The following is a 17,629-nucleotide window of genomic DNA, read 5'->3' as shown; positions in this document are numbered from 1 at the left end:
TAAGAAGAAAGGGAACTGCCATGTTTGTGGCGCTCCTTGACATTGGGCTCCTGATTGCCCAGAACGCCATGATCGGCGTGAGAACAGCGGCAAGTCCGCAAATATTGTTATTGGTGTTGATACTGAGACAAAGGACGTTGGGTACGGTACTTCTCCTACTGTCCTTTCAGTATGTAATTCTCCTGATTGGTGGATAGACACCGGAGGCAATACACATGTATGTTCTGATGTCTCTATGTTTTCTTCTTATCAGGTCGCAAGGACTTCTTCCGTGCTGATGGGAAACGGCTCACGTGCTTCGTTCGTGGTGTTGGTACGGTGGATCCGAAGTTTACTTCGGAAAGACCATCCAGCTGAAGAATGTGCAGCAGGTTCCTTCCATTAATAAGAATCTCGTTAGCGGATCGCTTTTATGTCGAGATGGTTTTAAGTTGGTTTTTGAGTCCAATAAAGTTGTAATTTCCAAGTGTGGACAATTTGTTGGAAAGGGTTATGTGTGCGGAGGCTTGTTCCGCTTATCTTTGTCAGACTTATATACTCAAATTATTAATCACGTTTGCAATGATAGTGAGTCCGATATTTGGCATTCACGACTTTGTCACATTAATTTTGGGTGCATGACGCGGCTAGCGAATATGAATATAATTCCAAAATTTTCTATTGTCAAGAAATCCAAGTGCCAAGTATGTGTGCAAGCTAAGCAACCACGTAAGTCTCACAAGACTGCGGAGGCAAGAGACTTGGCACCACTGGAGCTTATACATTCAGATCTTTGTGAAATGAATGGTGAATTGACAAAAGAAGGAAAAAGATACTTCATGACTTTAATTGATGACTCTACTCGATATTGTTACATGTACCTCCTGAAATTTAAAGATGAAGCTCTTAATCACTTCAAAATCTTTAAAGCTGAAGCAGAAAACCAACTTGATTGAAAGATCAAGCGGCTAAGGTCTGATCGTGGTGGAGAGTATTTTTCCAACGAGTTTGATTCTTTTTGTGCGGAACATGGTATTATCCATGAGAGGACGCCTCCCTACTCACCTCAGTCAAATGGGGTGGCCGAAAGAAAGAACCGTACTCTAACTGATTTGGTTAACGTCATGATAGATACATCGGGTCTCTCCAAGGCATGGTGGGGGGAGGCGATATTGACTGCATGTCATGTCCTAAACCGTGTCCCCACAAAGAATAAAATCATTACCCCGTTTGAGAAATGGGAAAGGAAAAAGCTGAAACTCTCTTACCTACGAACTTGGGGCTGTATGGCGAAAGTTAATGTGCCGATACCCAAGAAGCGCAAGCTTGGACCAAAAACCGTGGATTGTGTTCTTCTAGGATATGCATTTTATAGCATTGGCTACAGATTTTTTATAGTAAAATCTGAGGTATCCGACATGCATGTTGGTACAATTATGGAGTCGAATGATGCGACTTTCTTTGAGGACATCTTTCCTATGAAAGAAACGTCTAGCTCATCAATTCAGGAGATGCCCAGTTCATCTACTCAGGAATTATGTCCTGAACCTACCATGGCTATAGAACACTTTGATAATCCTGTGGAGGATGACAATGAAGCTCCCAAAATGAGCAAGAGACAGAGGACTGCAAAGTCCTTTGGACATGACTTCATTGTGTACCTCGTGGATGACACTCCCACTTCTATTCCGGAAGCCTATGCATCTCTGGATGCTGACTACTGGAAGGAAGCTGTCCGTAGCGAGAAGGATTCCATCTTAGCCAATGGAACTTGGGAAATTACTGATCGTCCTTATTGGTGCAAACCTGTAGGATGTAAATGGGTGTTCAAGAAAAAGTTTAGGCCTGATGGTACTATTGAAAAGTACAAGGCACGTCTTGTGGCCAAGGGTTATACCCAGAAAGAAGGTGAAGATTTCTTTGATACATACTCACCTGTTGCCAGATTGACCACCATTCGAGTGCTACTATCCTTGGTTGCCTCACATGGTCTTCTCGTTCATCAAATGGATGTTAAGACTGCCTTCCTAAATGGAGAGCTTGAAGAGGAAATTTATATGGAGCAGCCTGATGGATTTGTAGTAGATGGTCAAGAAGGAAAGGTCCGTAAATTGCTGAAGTCTTTGTATGGGCTTAAGCAAGCACCTAAGCAGTGGCATGAGAAGTTTGAAAGAACTTTAACCGCTGAAGGCTTTTTTTTTTGAAGCAAACTACTGCAGGGGAGCCCCCCACAGCCTTTTTTATTACTTTTAAACAAAAAAAGTATATACAAAGAGAGAGAGAGAAAAAACTACCTACAACTATTTACAAGAGATTACAACAAGTTGTCAAGCCATGATGACAAAAAGGGCACAAGATTCTCTTTGACCCTATGCTTAAGCGAGGTGACATCACAAAAGAAACCTTCTCTCCAATTCCTGAATGTTGGCTGGATATTCTTAAAGATCTTGTTATTCCTCTGTTTCCATATATTCCAGCAAGCCAAAATTATAATTTCCACAAAACAAGGACCTTTAAATCTTCTCTTGGTATTCTTCAAGCATCTCTGGTCCTGATCCTTGTGCCCAATCAATTTGCAAGTATATCCATATTCTAACACTAAAAGTACATTCAAAGAATAAATGGGACCAATCCTCCAGGGCATCGGTGGGACAAAGAACACAAGTATGATCGGTGGTTACTTGCCGTTGTCTTCTCCTTAGCATATCCTTTGTATTGATTCTATCATGTAGAATTAGCCAGGCAAAAAATTTGTGCTTGGAAGTACACTTGCTCTTCCAGATCCATTGTGAAGGAAAGTGAGAAGGTATATGTTGAAAACTCATTCTGTACACTTGGCTGGGTATAAAAGCGCCAGATTTATTATTTGAGATAAGCCACTGATCATTATTGTTTGATGTGACAACCCCTGCTAACATATCTTGAAGTGTTCGTAGCTCACCAGCAGCTTCAGATGAAATTGGAAGGTGAAAAACCTGAGCCGGATCAGTAATTTGTAGAGCCTCATTGACTGAAATAAGTTTGTCTTTGGCAAAGGAAAATAGTCTTGGGAAGCTTTCTTGAATAATCCAATCATTCCAATTATCTGACCAAAAGAGAATTGTCTCCCCATTCCCAAGCTTACAATGTCGATATTATCGCTGAAGGCTTTGTTGTAAATGAAGCTGAAAAGTGTGTATATTATCGCCATGGTGGGGGCGAGGGAGTTATTCTTTGTCTCTATGTCGATGACATATTGATATTCAGGACCAGCCTTACTGTGATTAAGGAGGTCAAGGAGTTCTTATCTCGTTGTTTTGAGATGAAGGACTTGGGAGTAGCTGATGTGATCTTAAACATCAAGCTGCTGAAGGATGACGATGGTGGGATTACATTGCTTCAGTCCCACTATGTGGAAAAGATCCTGAGTCGCTTCGGGTATAGCGACTGCAAATCTTCTCCAACGCCTTATGATCCTAGTGTGATAATTCGTAAGAATAAAAGAATTGCTAGAGATCAATTGCGATATTCGCAGATCATTGGCTCGCTTATGTATTTAGCCAGCGCCACGAGGCCTGACATCTCCTTTGCTGTAAGTAAACTCAGCCGTTTTGTGTCTAGACCTGGAGATGTTCATTGGCATGCTCTTGAAAGAGTTTTGCGCTATTTGAAAGGCACTCACGAGTTATGGCATTCACTATACTGGGTATCCAAGGGTACTTGATGGTTATAGTGATGCAAATTGGATATCTGATGCTGATGAGACTAAGGCCACAAGTGTTTATTTGTTTACACTTGGAGGTGGCGCTGTTTCCTGGAAGTCTTGCAAGCATACCATCATTACGAGGTCAACTATGGAAGCAGAACTCACAGCATTAGACACAACCACTGTTGAAGTAGAGTGGCTTCGTGAGCTCTTGATGTACTTACATGTGGTTGAGAAACCAATACCCGCTATTCCTATGAACTGTGATAATCAAACTGTGATCGTCAAAGTAAACAGTTCTAAGGATAATATGAAGTCATCAAGGCATGTGAAGAGGAGACTGAAAACTATCAGGAAAATGAGAAACTACGGAGTTATAGCGTTGGATTATATCCATACGTCTAGAAACCCGGCAGACCCCTTCACAAAGGGACTATCACGAAATGTGATAGAAAATGCATCGAGGGAGATGGGTATGAGACCCACACTATGAGCTGCCCACTGTGGTAACCCACTTTATGTGATCGGAGATCCCGTGAATTAGAGCTGGGAGACAAGCTGTTGGTCAGCTGGGAGGAGAGTATATATCCCTATAGCAATTTTACCACCCCGTAAGATGCAATACTCTCCTAATCTGCATGGCAAGGTTGATAATTATCTTAATGTGTCCTAAGTAGCTTATTTTAGCAGAGATGTTGTCCTGCAGAACATCTTTTGAAGAACACACCTATATGAGTCTGATTGTTAAACGTCGCAATCTATGAGAGTTGGGTGCTCTCTAGTAAACTCATGAATACGTATAAGCTCCAAACCGCGAGGAAGCCTCGCGGCAGCCTAGTATCGGTCTAGGTTTTGTATGAAGCTAGTGCGCAGAAAACTTGTAGTTCAAGGCATAGTCCACTATCCAAGTTGCAATCTAGTGTAATATGAAGCTTTAAGTGGAAATTCAACTTAACAGTCTCCACGACATACCGGTATATAAAACAATGTTCTGGAAACTTATTGATGAGTGCCAATGAGAGTTTGTGGGGGATTGCTGGAATTTTGGGCATTTGGCCTTTGGCCCATGGCCCATTATCAAATTCTGAAACTCACATGGCCCATTCCAATAATCAGTGGCAGCACTAGTGGGGGCTGAAGTTTAGTCCCACATTGCTAGTTGGGAGGGAGTTGGAGTGGTATATAAGGTGGGTTGTTCTAGTCCTAGTAAGTGAGTGAGAAGAGAGAGAGCCCTCGCGCACTCCTCCTTCTCCGCCGCCCGCCTCGCCTCGCCACGCCTCGCCTCGCCACGCCTCATCACGACGCGCCGCGCCGCGGGTTGCGGGAATCTCGCCGAGCCGAGCTTATCTTTTTGATGTTTGGGAAATTAATTGTGTAATCAATTTTGAGTCATTAACGGACGCGTTACTCAGCCGTTTTGCCTTCCGGTTTTTATGGATCGTGGCTGTGCCGACTCGGACGTGGGCTGCGCCCCACGACCTTCCCGAACCGCACTATATAAGACCCTGCGCAACCCTAGCCGCCGTAACTAGATGCATACGCGAGTACCTATTTCCAGTTCATTGCGCCGCCGTCTTCTTCTTCCTCATCCCGTCCGTCGGCGTGCACCGACTGCCGGGACAGTAGGCCTCCGGAACCCTGCCTCTCGTCAACCTGTACGGGTGAGGGGCAATCAGGTTTTTCGGGAGCGCTCCGGCGCGACTACTGGCATCACGACGTCGTCATCGGACGACGAGTTCCTCCACACCGATAACTTCTTCCCGGACCTCAGCGACTTCTTCGGCAACCTCAACATGGGTGAGAACAACGCTGCTGCAAAGTATGTGATCTTGTCGTCTCTCTTTCAGTTTCTGTTAGAGTTTCTTCTTCTAGTTTGTTTGGTAGATGCGATCAGTTTATCTTGTTTAGATGTGATCTGTTCATCTACCTTACTAGTCTGCATGATTAGTTTATTTGTTATTTTCGTAGTCATGATTTATCAATTACTTGTACGGATTATTTCATATGGATATTTGCTTATATATTCAACAGAAGGCATCTGTGGTTGCTCCTCAGGTTTTGCATATTTTTTTGAAATGGAGATAGTATTATTGTTTTGGCAAACTTTGAATTTTCGGGAAGACTTCAATCATCAGTTATGACTTTCTAGATCTTATTTGGGAACTTGTGTTTCTGAATCAAAATACAGTCAAATTTGGACATCAAACTTCAAAAGATGGACTGTTGATCCAAATGAGATGAAAATTCCCAACATAGCCATTAAACTACTTATGGTTCATTACAATGTTTCTGAACATTCTAGAATGGTGGTTGAAGGGTTGATGAAACTTGCAACATAGGTTGAGTACGAAACAAACTGGTCTACATCTACATGGTGTGGTTGAAGGGTTGTAATACAACTGTGGGCCCCTTGGTAGATACTGCAGAGAGTTTGACCGGAGTATGTACTCGCTCATATCTTTCCAAACAGCAACCCACGCGGTGGTGAAAGCGGACTACATATTCGAATACGCTCAACCTATCTCCCATGTTTTTGGGGGCCACTGTGAGTGAGCTAGCGGAAGCGAACAAGCAAATCAAACTGAAATTAAGTTGCAAGATGCGGGAAATACCGATTACAAGTTTCCTCTCGCGGCTTCATCTCGTTCCCCTCGCTGAGCACACCTGGCATCCACAATCTAGGATTCAAATGAGAATGCTCAGATCTAATTTGAGAAGGGCGGGATGGGAATTAGGGTTTCAAATGCCACTCACCACCTTTGCCGTAAAACGAAAGTGCCGCCGCCTCTGAGAATGTTCCGCCACCGCCAATGAGAGGGAAGGGTGAGCTCCGCCGCTGTAGGAGAAGATATAGTAGGTGACGCGCGCACTCGGTGAGAAGCGGTTGGTTCGACTCGGTCCGTCAACTGCTAATCACTACTAGGAAAAGTGCTATAGCTGCACGGAATAGTGCTGGCGCACCATCATTAACGCGCGCCGGTGGCAAATACCGCCGGCGAGCCAAATTAGGCCGCGTCGGCGAAGAACATATAATGCCGGCGCACAAAAAAAATTAGTGCGCTGGGAATAAAATTCGAAGAGGTCTGGCCGGAAGCAAAAAATCTAGGCACCTTACCCCCGGCGCACCTCTATGGTGGTGCGCCGGTGGTAGACAATTTACCACCAGCGCACCACCATAGAGGTGCGCCGGGGGTAACGTGCCTAGATTTTTCTCTCCACCCCCCCCCCCCCGAATCGCCTTTTCAGTTTTAGAAAAAATACAAGAAAATGATAGAAAATTTAAAAAATAAAATCCTTTGAACTGCCCATGTATTATGTAATCTTGCTTTCATCAAGATTTGAAAAAAAATGAATTTCCATATGTTATGCAAAATGGCGTCATCTTTCGGTAAAACAGGTTTTCTGGTTGCATACGACCTCCGATGAAAAACTTTTTTATATCAAAATCGATCTACGCGAAATTTCCTATTCAAATTCAACGGCCTACAGCCGTTTGGAGAAAAAATGGATTCATCATTTGGAGAACAGAAACAGGACTTTTTTTTGAAATTTAAGATTTGGGTGAAAAAAAGAAAAAAATTACCCCCGGCGCACCACCCTACTTGGTGCGTCGGCGGTAACCCAGACTATATAGTCAAGCCGGCCCTCCTCCCTCTTCTCCTTCCTCACTTCTCCCCCTTCTTCTCTTTCCCTCCTGCTCTTCTCCTTGCAATACTCACCGATGGCCTCCTCCTCCTTCTCCTCCGGTGACATCCCTCCTCCTCCGGTGACATCCCTCCTCCACCTCGGGCCTCCTCCTCCTCCTCCGGCGTGAGCTCCTCCTCCTCCTCCTCCTCCTCCTCCTCCACCTCCGGCCAACTCCTCCTCCTCAACCTTCACCTCTGGCCCACTCCTCCTCCTCCACGTGCACCTCCGGCCTAGTCCTCCTCCACCTCCACCTCAACCTCCGGCCTACTCCTACTCCTCCTCCTCATCCTCTCATCCTCATCCTCCTACTCCTACACCGGTGCGGCAACGACGACAGCAAGGTGGCCCACATTAACACGCAAAACGAACCCGAGCTAGATCTAGATCTAGATCTAGATCGGGTTTTTTTTTGGTTTCGTGGATAACTTACTACCGGCGCACTAGGCAGGTGCGCCGGGGATAACTCGTCTTACCGCCGGCGAACTAGCTGGTGCGCCGGCAGTACCTCGTTATCACCGGCCCGTTCCCACCGGCGGGCGCTGGTGCGCCGTCAGTAAGCAAATTTGGTGCGCCGGCAATAAGCGTTTTCCTTGTAGTGAATAGTTTCGACCAATTTATCTTAACATAAAGGGATCCTATCGTAATCGTGTCGTTAAAGACCATTTTATCGTCCATGTGGCCCTAGACTATTTGCTACCTAAGAAACATCGGTGCGAGCTATTTCGATGAATGTCGTCGCTCTCCTTCCAATTCGATGCAAAGATGTCGCACCTGAGCTATTCACCCGTTCTTCTTCAAGATCTAGCTAGGGCGGCAGCCTTGATAATGGTTTAGGGTTTTGAAAAGGATGATGCAGACCAAAATCTCGAGATAGATAATGCGTATTTGAAATTTCTATTCGGCCAATATTTTTCAACTTAGATAATATATGAGCTGAAGTTCATCATAGCAAACAGAATAATTCATTAATTATACAATCGTATTATTAAACCTAAACCTAGATAATCAAAAGAGACGTGGCGGCGCTTGGGGCTTCGCCGTTCACGCCTCGTCTTAGTTTTCGAGCTGACAAAGTATTAGAGGCATGCCCGCCGGCGCTAGCAGGGTCACCGTACCTTGTTTCACTCGCAGGAAAACAGTCCGCGCTGGCGGTGCATATCCTCGTGCACGGCTATGAGCACCGACCGCGTGGACAAGACGAATAATCGTCTCATCGCCTTCGGGGACGATGAAGTCCTAATTGTCCTTGTCCTCTGCCTCCTCATCTTCCTTCTCCTCTTCGTACTCCTCCTCGTCGGAAGACAACGGATGAGGCACCGACGCTCGGCAGCTCTTCACCGCCGCTGGGGAATGGGTGAGCAGAGCTGCGCTTAGTACATGGCAAGCGTGGGTGTCCCGTACGCTTTCACGTGCATGGCTTTTGCGTGAGCGCTCACCAACGCCAATGTTGGAAGGTGCTCGACCACATGATGCGTCGTAGCCTCCCTCACGATTGGCGGCATAGTGGTTAACTGGGGGCATTGCAGATAATGCCGTGGGGGCTTCAGATCTATTTTTGATTGCTCACTAGAGTGCGAGGACGTGGAAGAGGGTGCGGGCGATTTCATGGTGGAGGAAGCGATGCGCTAGTAGGAGAAACAAGGATTCGGACTCGAAACCGTCCACCGGCCTAGGTATATAGTGCATCGACGGTTGGGTTCCGAGGTCCCCGATAAATTTATCAGGAAAACTCGGGCCGTTTTCCGCTTTGGGCTAGCTATTATCGGGGATCTACTACAGTTGCTCTTACCACCGCCCATTGTAGGAAGCTAGACATTTAGGATGGAGTTTTATACTGGTCTTGTCGAGTTATCACAATATTACTTACAATTTTTTAGCAAAACAGTATAGAAAAAATCCAAACAACTAGAATACTATTATCAATATCAATAAATCCAGAATAAACTATATTACCATTAATTATACCATAGTGTACTTTATTGTGTCAACGTTAGTAAGTTCATACTAAATTTATATGTATTGTTTTTTGGAATGGAGATATTATTGTTTTGGCAAACTTTGAATTTTCGGGAAGACTTCGATCATCAATTATGATTTTCTAGATCTTATTTGGGAAATTTGTATTTCTAAATCAAAATACAGTCAAATTTGGACATCAAACTTCAAAAGATGGTTCTGTCAAACTGTTGATCCAAATGAGCTGAAAATTCCAACATAGTCATTAAATTATTTATGGTTCTCTACAATGTTTCTGAAATTTCTAGAATGGTGGTCCAAGGGTTGATGAAACTTGCAATATAGGTTGAGTTGGAAACGAACTGATCTACAGTACATATGGTGGTTGAAGGGTTGTAATACAACTGTGCGCACCTTGGTAGATATTGCAGAGAGTTTGACCGGAGTACGCGTGGTGAAAGCTTTTTTTTTTTTTTGAGAGAGAGCGGTGGTGAAAGCTGACTAGTACATATTCGCATGACGAGTCGCCCTACATAATAACTCTGCAAATATAGCAACCATCACATCGCCGTGCACGGACGGACGGAACCGATCTTGTATTCGTCGTCGACATGAAGGGCGTCTGTCCAGCGGAAGAAGCGTGTCACCGGGAGGCCATGGACGGCCTCGGCGTGTACGACGTAGCCTGGGCGCTCGCCAAGAAGGTGAGGCCGTCCGACATCCATCCGGGGCAATGCCGGCTGCTGTTCCTTGAACAGACGGTGCGGGGCGGACCCATCCCGAAGCTCTTCCCGGAGCTGGCGGACGCCGGCTACAACAGGATCCCGGTGACGCTCCTCAGCGCCGGCGGCGTCGAGGAGGTGGCCCACATCCGCTACCTCCCCTCCAACAGGGCATACCGGATCATCGGCCCCGGGTGGATCCGGTTCGCCACGGAGACCGGCATCTCCACGGGTGACTGCATCCATGTCTACACGTGCATGCGGGACGACGGCTGGGATGGCGAGCGCTGCCTCTTTTTCTTCAAAAGCTAGGCCGGCGGCGGCGCTGGCTGTAGACCACCTGAAAAGGGAATAATGTCGTCGTCAAATTAAGGCGGCTTAAGCTGATAGTTACTTTGCTTAGGCTTAACCATTACCTTTTATGCTGGATTACAGTCTTTTGTAAATTGTACACATTTTTTTGGGAAGACCCTTCGTGGTCCTGCCCCCCAGCAGATCTTGTCGCACTAGTACCGTATTAGCTACTTACAAATCTTTAGCAATAAATTATGAAGTCTGGACTCTACAATATCAAGAGACCAAGATACTCCCTCCATACTGATTTATTGGCTTATTATGGAAGGCTTGGCGACCAGGGCAAGCCGCAGGCCCTAAGACTAGCCACAATGGGAGTATCATAAGTTGTATCATGCATGCCATGTTGGCAAAAATCTGATGTGGCACACCAATTAATGAGGTGAAAGATGCGAGTGGTATCATAATATGATACGGTATCATAGCACGTAAAACTAGAAAACTTAATGGTAAACACATCATGTACACACATTTACATTAAGATTCTACAAAACATTAAATATGATGATACTATGATACTAACTTATGATACTATGCATTGTGGGGTTAATATCATAAACTAGTATCATGTGCATGATACTTCCCATTGTGACTAGTCTAACCGCCATGCTCATACTCATCTGAACCGCAGCCGCAACCGCCACATGCGCCCTCCCGACCCTTCCTTTCTTCCTTCTCTTCTCCCCAAAGCAATTGCGCGGCGCCGCCCAAGTGCTTATAGGTGGAAAAAATAGCTCTCAATCCCCCTTTTTCAATCGTTAATTGTGTTGATAAATTAGGGAAGATAAAAAATTTGGCATGCAAAATTGCAAACTAGTATGATTTTTTTTCGTCCGGTATTTCCGAGATCTCGCCAGAAACCGTTTTTAATAGTATCCCACCTGTATAAGAAAATACCGGCCAGCATTGATAATTTTCTAAAAATTTAAGTGATTTGGTAAAATTTGGACAAATTAAAAGTTTGTTTGAAAGATCATGGACGGTATTTTGACGGTTATTTCCCGTTACCGGTTCCCACTAGATTGTTTTTGAGATGAACCACACGCCACGCATAATACAAACACGACGGATGAAATTTGCAAATCTTGACAGGTCAAGTACAGTACAGAGAGAGACAGGTCTATCTAGTATCTACAGGTGGTCGTCCTAGGGTTTCAACTTTTAAATACACAACTGTGCCCTGCTAGATATTGCAGAGCTTGAACAGAGTACGTATCTGCCGTCGCACAAGATCAAACACCGAATATAACAAGAGTATCTTTCCAAAAAGCTAACCTCGCGTGCGGCCGTGCTAATTTACTGACGAACTATATATACATTGGCTGATCCGCACCCAAACCCATAGATCAATCCGTGCGCGGTTGAACCATGGGGTACATCTTCCCCAGCAGAGGAAGCGCCACGGAGCGCCGCATGGACCCCGCAGAGGAAGCGCGGCACCGGGAGGTGATGGACGGCATGGGCGTGTACGATGCCCAGTGGGCGCTGTCGAAGGTGGCGGAGCAGTCGGACGTCCAGCCCGGGCAGAACCGGCTTCTGCTCACCAAGGACACGGTGCGCGGCGGCTCTATCCCCGAGGTCTTCCCGGAGCTGGTGAAGCTCCGCGAGGACGGCCTGAGCGCCGAGGTCAAGGTCCCCGTCATGGTCCTCGACGGGGAGGGCCGGGAGTATGCCGTGAACCTCCGGTACCTCAACTCCAACAAGGCATACCGGGTCATGGGGCCCCCCTGGAGGTTGTTCGTGCAGGAGAGCGGCATGTCCAGGGGCGACCGCCTCGATCTCTACACGTGCAGGCGCGGCGACGGCCAACGCTGCCTCTTCGCGTTCATCGCCAAGGGTGCCGGTGGTAGTCCCCGGAGCGACGACGGACGTAAGCGGAAACGGAGCGTCATTACGCGTAGTATTGTGCTGCCTAATTAGATCCTGTGCAGAGGCACAGCTTATCCATACCCTTGTGAATCGAATTTCGTTATGGTCTTGTCGAGTTTTTACTGTCTATACTCAACTCGTTCCATAGTTCTTATGTTGGTCAAGAATTATGAAACAGAGGTAGTATTAACAAGTTTAGATTTCGAATTTCGAAACAATTTGCGGAACATCTATGGAACTGTTTTGTCATGTTTCACTTACCTTCCACTTGCAAACGTTTCTCTTTTTTCCAAACTTGTTTTGCACATGTTTCATGGTACCGTAGGTCAGCCAGTTTCATGCACATATTGGACATATTGGATAGCTACATTTTATTGTACAATTCAAGCCAATCACAAAGATGTTCTCTCTCACATGTTCTAGTAAATTCCCATCAAACATTTTTGTCTGTTTCATGCAACAGGTGGAATTTTGCATCAGAATCCATACACGTTCCATTGATTTTCAATTTTCCAAATATTGCGCTTTATTCAATTAATTCATCACAATGAATACGCCAGTTCAAACGGATTGTTATCCGATAATTAATTCCAAAGATTTCAATACAGGGAACTAAAGAAAAGGCTGGATTGGTGGGATCTCAGATCTCAAAGCGAATGGATGATAGATATGCGCACATAACATACATTGTGTTTCTTATGCAAGTTATAAGAGATAAATTGTAGTACTCCTTCATCCCACGAAGCATGTCGAAGGTTTGTTAGATAAGCGAGAGGCTAATTTGGAGGGTGGCGGAGATCGAACTGATAGGATGATGATGTGTGCTAAATATGTTGAGAGCTCACACCGAAGCCGTCTAGGTCGTTGGATTAACTTGATTTGGCCGTCGAGATTTGCCGGATCTGCTAAACTCATGATGTTAGTTTAAACTTTTCCTTAGCTTAAACTTGTTTTTAAAATTGGTGGAGATATTTTTAAAAAGGGTTTGAAGGAGTTTATTTACAAATTACAACAGAAGATTAAACATGTTAGTTTCGGAGATGAAGAAGTCTACCTTGCTTCCGATGTCAGCTGGCCGGTTTGATATATAGCGGGATAGACAAAGCAAGATCCTTTCTAAATAAAGTCTTAACCGTGGATTTCCATCTATACATGCAGGACCAGTACGTTATATATCTAGCATACTTTAAATAAATACGTTGCACAAGATCGATCAAATACGAGAGAGATATATAGCCCAAACAAACACGAAGATCTCTTTCCATCGAGCTGAGAGCACACCGTACGGGTGTACCTGCCATTTATGCAACGAGATCTTAACGACTCATATAAACACACGTAACCGCAGCCGTTCTTGGCATTCAGAACTCCGATAGATCGCCCCTGCGTTGAGTACGCAAGAAGGACGGCGGCCATGGATTTTCGCTCCCGCACAGACTCCGCAGAGGAAGCTCGCCACCGGGAGGTGATGGACGACATGGGCGTGTACGAGGCCCAGTGGGCGCTGTCGAAGGTGGCGGAGCAGTCGGACGTCCAGCCCGGGCAGAACCGGCTTCTGCTCACCAAGGACACGGTGCGCGGCGGCTCTATCCCTAAGGTCTTCCCGGAGCTTGAGCAGCTCCGGGAGGACGGCCTGAACGCCGAGGTCAAGGTTCCCGTCATGGTCCTCGACGGGGAGGGCCGGGAGTATGCCGTGAACCTCCGGTACCTCAACTCCAACAAGGCATACCGAGTCATGGGCCCCCCCTGGAGGTTGTTCGTGCAGGAGAGCGGCATGTCCAGGGGCGACCGCCTTGACCTGTACACGTGCAGGCGCGCCGACGACGGCAAGCGCTGCCTCTTCGCCTTCATCACCAAGGGATGCGACGCTTGGTGCACCAAGGCTCGTAAGCGCGCCCGGCAGCCGGCCGCCGACGCCATCCGTGATATTTACGCGGAGTTCTTGCCCGCCAGTAATGGTGGGCGGGCTGCAGGCGGCGGTGACGATGGCAGCCATCTTGATCTCGGAGACCTCGACTACACCCGACCAAAGAGAGACCGTGGCAGAGATCGCAGGAGATCCAAGAACGGTGCTAGCCATGTCGGGAGAGAAGATCATAATAACCTGTTTCCGACGAACGACGGTGTGCACGCTTGGGCCGGTGGTTTCCAAGAAGACTACGGATTCTGCAAGCCCGAGAGGAGAAGGGAAGACGACAAAGCACCATCTTGGTATCTTGATGCCACTCCCGACGAAATAGAGGCTGCCAAAGGCCTCCTCATGCTCAAATATGCTCTTTTGGCTCAGCGTCGTTATTATTAGGGTAGATCGATCGAATTTCAGGCCTCCGTATAGCTAGGCGTTAGGGCAGTTTGATCGATCCCGAATAGTTAATTTGTCATCGTTTCGGTCACGATTTTGTAATCAGAATTGTTTTGTCCAGCCCGCAAATTGTTTATATACATACAGTACATACACTTATTTCAGAGATTATATATATATATACCACAATGAGGTATTAAGTACTATACTTCGTAAACATGCATGCAAACCGGGCTAACAAACGTCCATAACATTGTGCTCGGTGTGATTGCTTGATTCTCCTTAGATCGATCGACTTGCCTCCAAATTGTACCAATGGAAACTATTTGTGTTGCATGCGTTTCAAATATTTCTCACGCTAGCTAGATTTTGGGATCTGTTGCTCAAGATGAGCCGCATGAGGATCCCAAGTGTTTAACTGAATTCGTGAACTGATTCTTGAGTCTGCATGGCTAGGATGCAGTTCAGAAAGCACCAATTCGTACTTCAACCCCTAAAATACACTCGGCTCCCCGGCAATGTTGACCATGTTATTTTATTGCTTCCACTAGAATTTTGGATTCTCTTGCCGATGTTGGTGAATTGTTTTAATTGGCCATGTGGAGCGCGTAGCCTTAGATCTACGGCTCTAGATTTTTGTTGGTATTTACATATCTATGGTTATATCTATGGTTTGACCTCTATGTTATTGTTATGCAGTTGCCTTCAGAAAAATGCAAAATTGCGAAGAAGTAAGATTTTGAAGATCTAGATTATTTGCTCATTTCTTTTATACTTTACTTTTTAATTAAAAAGATTGTTCATATATCTCTGCCATTTACTATTCATTACTGTAAATACTAGATGATATCCCGCTTGTTGAAGTGAGATACACATATATCATAAGCTGAGATGCATTGAAGTACATGGACGGAATAAGATAATTTTAAGGCATTATAATATTGAACTAATATTTTGAGGAAATGCCGAGCTAATTTTTTTTATCAACTGATGCACCAATTTGCAATGTATTATTTATGAAAATAATCAAATGTACTTTTTAGTTGGAGGCTTCAACAAAAGCCGGCACCGAAAAAGGATGTTAAATATATATGTGCCGTGGCCTTCAATTCTCTGCTGCAAATATATTTCACAGATTGTGCAACAAATTTCAGTGTTGGTGAGAAGCATAAGATAAACAAGATATGTTGCAATATAAATTGAACAAAAGCAAGACAATAACATGACCTTTGTGGAATTGCTGTCAGTAAAAATAAGCTGAAAGACAGGTATGATGATCGGCTGAAGTACAGAAGGTAGAACTGAATAGTTGATTGGTGCTGATGTCGCTTATCGTGTTGTGTTCGTCTGTTTGATGAAGATCTTGGGTCATAGCCTCAGTCGTATGGCTCTAAATATGATGATCGGCTGGTCGGTGCATGTGGCCATGGACCATGGTGGTCCATGGAGTTTTGCATCCGCATGATTCCATAGACTATTGTCGATCGCGTTGATCCAGGCGGCCACTATTAGCATCAGCAGATCGGAGATATCGAAGCAACCTTCCACTAATGTCACCGGAGTACCGAGAAGATTTGGAAATTTTATTTACTGGCTAAATTATATCTAATCGATCAAATTAATTTTTTTAATTTGTTCTAATCTAAGGAACCGATTCAATCTTTAATAGAGACATTGGTGTCGCACCCCTGGAGAGAGACTATTAGTCTCCCAGCGGACAGCCGGAAGTGGTGAGTAAGGCTACGACCGGCATGGTGAGACTAACCGCTTCATATCAATATAATTTCTCATTTGCAGTACTGCTCATTAGTCACCGAGGCTAGGAACATATTCACAATACTAACTGCTATATGAATCCCTAATATTTTGTGACCCTCGCCGGGATTATATAAAGATACAAGGAGAGAGTTAGACTTAAGTACGCCGATATATTTTCTCATGAATATCAAGTAAAACATTTTTCATAAATCACGAAGGAAGAAGGGGGAAAATGCTCATGACCTCTTTATTATTATTATCTTAAATTACCATACATTTATGATAATATGACTTCCGAAATATTATTTAGGAGTGGTGATCGTGAGTTCATGACGAACACAACACAAATTTCAGTTCAGTCTGCAATGGCAATAGTGTTTTCCTCCAATGATCTTGCAGAACCCTCCGTTATGGCAGCGATTCAGGCACCACGAGTTACAGAGCGGATCGAACGGCGGCGAGCATTCATCGTTCGAAGCCCATGAATGGTAATCCACGCCACATTTTGGGATTAAGTTTCTTGGTGCTGCCCAAAGAAATATAGAGAGACGATCATGCAAAAAAGTTTGTCAAACCCCCTTCGATTTCGAAAAGATACAAAACGAAAAAAATGCTCAAAAAGTAAGCCTCGTCAACGTCTCCTCCAAATACATATGTCTTGCAAACCGCTATTCCTATTTTTCCATCATTATAAAAATAACATATTTATGCAACTCTCCATAACATGAATATATGAACAGGGGCGACAAATAAATAAAACCTTATTTACCTGCGGAGACTATCATGGATGCTAGAAGAAGAAATGCAACTAAACCACCGGCACGGGCCATATTACTGTTCTTGTAGGATGACAATCTTCTCGTCGGTGTGTGTTCCTGTAGAGAGGTAACTCGATAATGTGGTGTTTGCGTTTGAGCTCTTTCCGTATAATTTGTGCATGGGTATGTACTACCCTAGACATACTTATAACCAGGGATCCTGATGTTAATTAATAGAGGCGCTATTGCATAGAACTAATGCAGATCGGTCAACGAGAATCGGGGCATAATTCTGTGCATATTGTTTCTTAAATTGGTTGTATCGTATCAACTAATAAATACACGTAAATAAGGACTCTATTAATGATCAAGAAATCATGTCTTCTCTTCTCTTAGTAGTCCACCATCAACTAGAGAAGATGATAAATATTAGGGCTACAATGCATTATATCTTATTGGCATCCCTTACAATAAATAAAAATTAATTATTTTTAGTAGAAATTTATGTGGCTAAGGAAAAAACAAGTTATACAATGGGAAAATTAGCTTTCTCTTATTC

At 44.8% G+C, this 17,629-nt stretch overlaps 2 protein-coding genes across 2 annotated transcripts; both read left to right on the top strand.

The window, feature by feature from the left end:
• Positions 1–11,751: 11,751 nt before the first annotated feature.
• On the top strand, positions 11,752–12,753 carry LOC124657272. Its single transcript, XM_047195852.1, has 2 exons — positions 11,752–12,253; positions 12,716–12,753. Exons 1-2 carry the CDS (start codon positions 11,752–11,754, stop codon positions 12,751–12,753), a joined length of 540 nt encoding a protein of 179 aa, XP_047051808.1.
• A 913-nt stretch (positions 12,754–13,666) lies between these two features.
• Positions 13,667–14,554, top strand: LOC124657263. The gene has a single exon (XM_047195844.1). It carries the CDS (start codon positions 13,667–13,669, stop codon positions 14,552–14,554), a length of 888 nt encoding a protein of 295 aa, XP_047051800.1.
• The last annotated feature ends 3,075 nt before the right edge of the window (positions 14,555–17,629 follow it).

This window comes from Lolium rigidum, chromosome 1 (assembly GCF_022539505.1).
Source record: "Lolium rigidum isolate FL_2022 chromosome 1, APGP_CSIRO_Lrig_0.1, whole genome shotgun sequence".
Classification (NCBI taxonomy): domain Eukaryota; kingdom Viridiplantae; phylum Streptophyta; class Magnoliopsida; order Poales; family Poaceae; genus Lolium; species Lolium rigidum.
The sequence above is the reverse complement of the archived record's forward strand: the minus strand, read 5'-3'. Positions and strand labels throughout refer to the sequence as shown.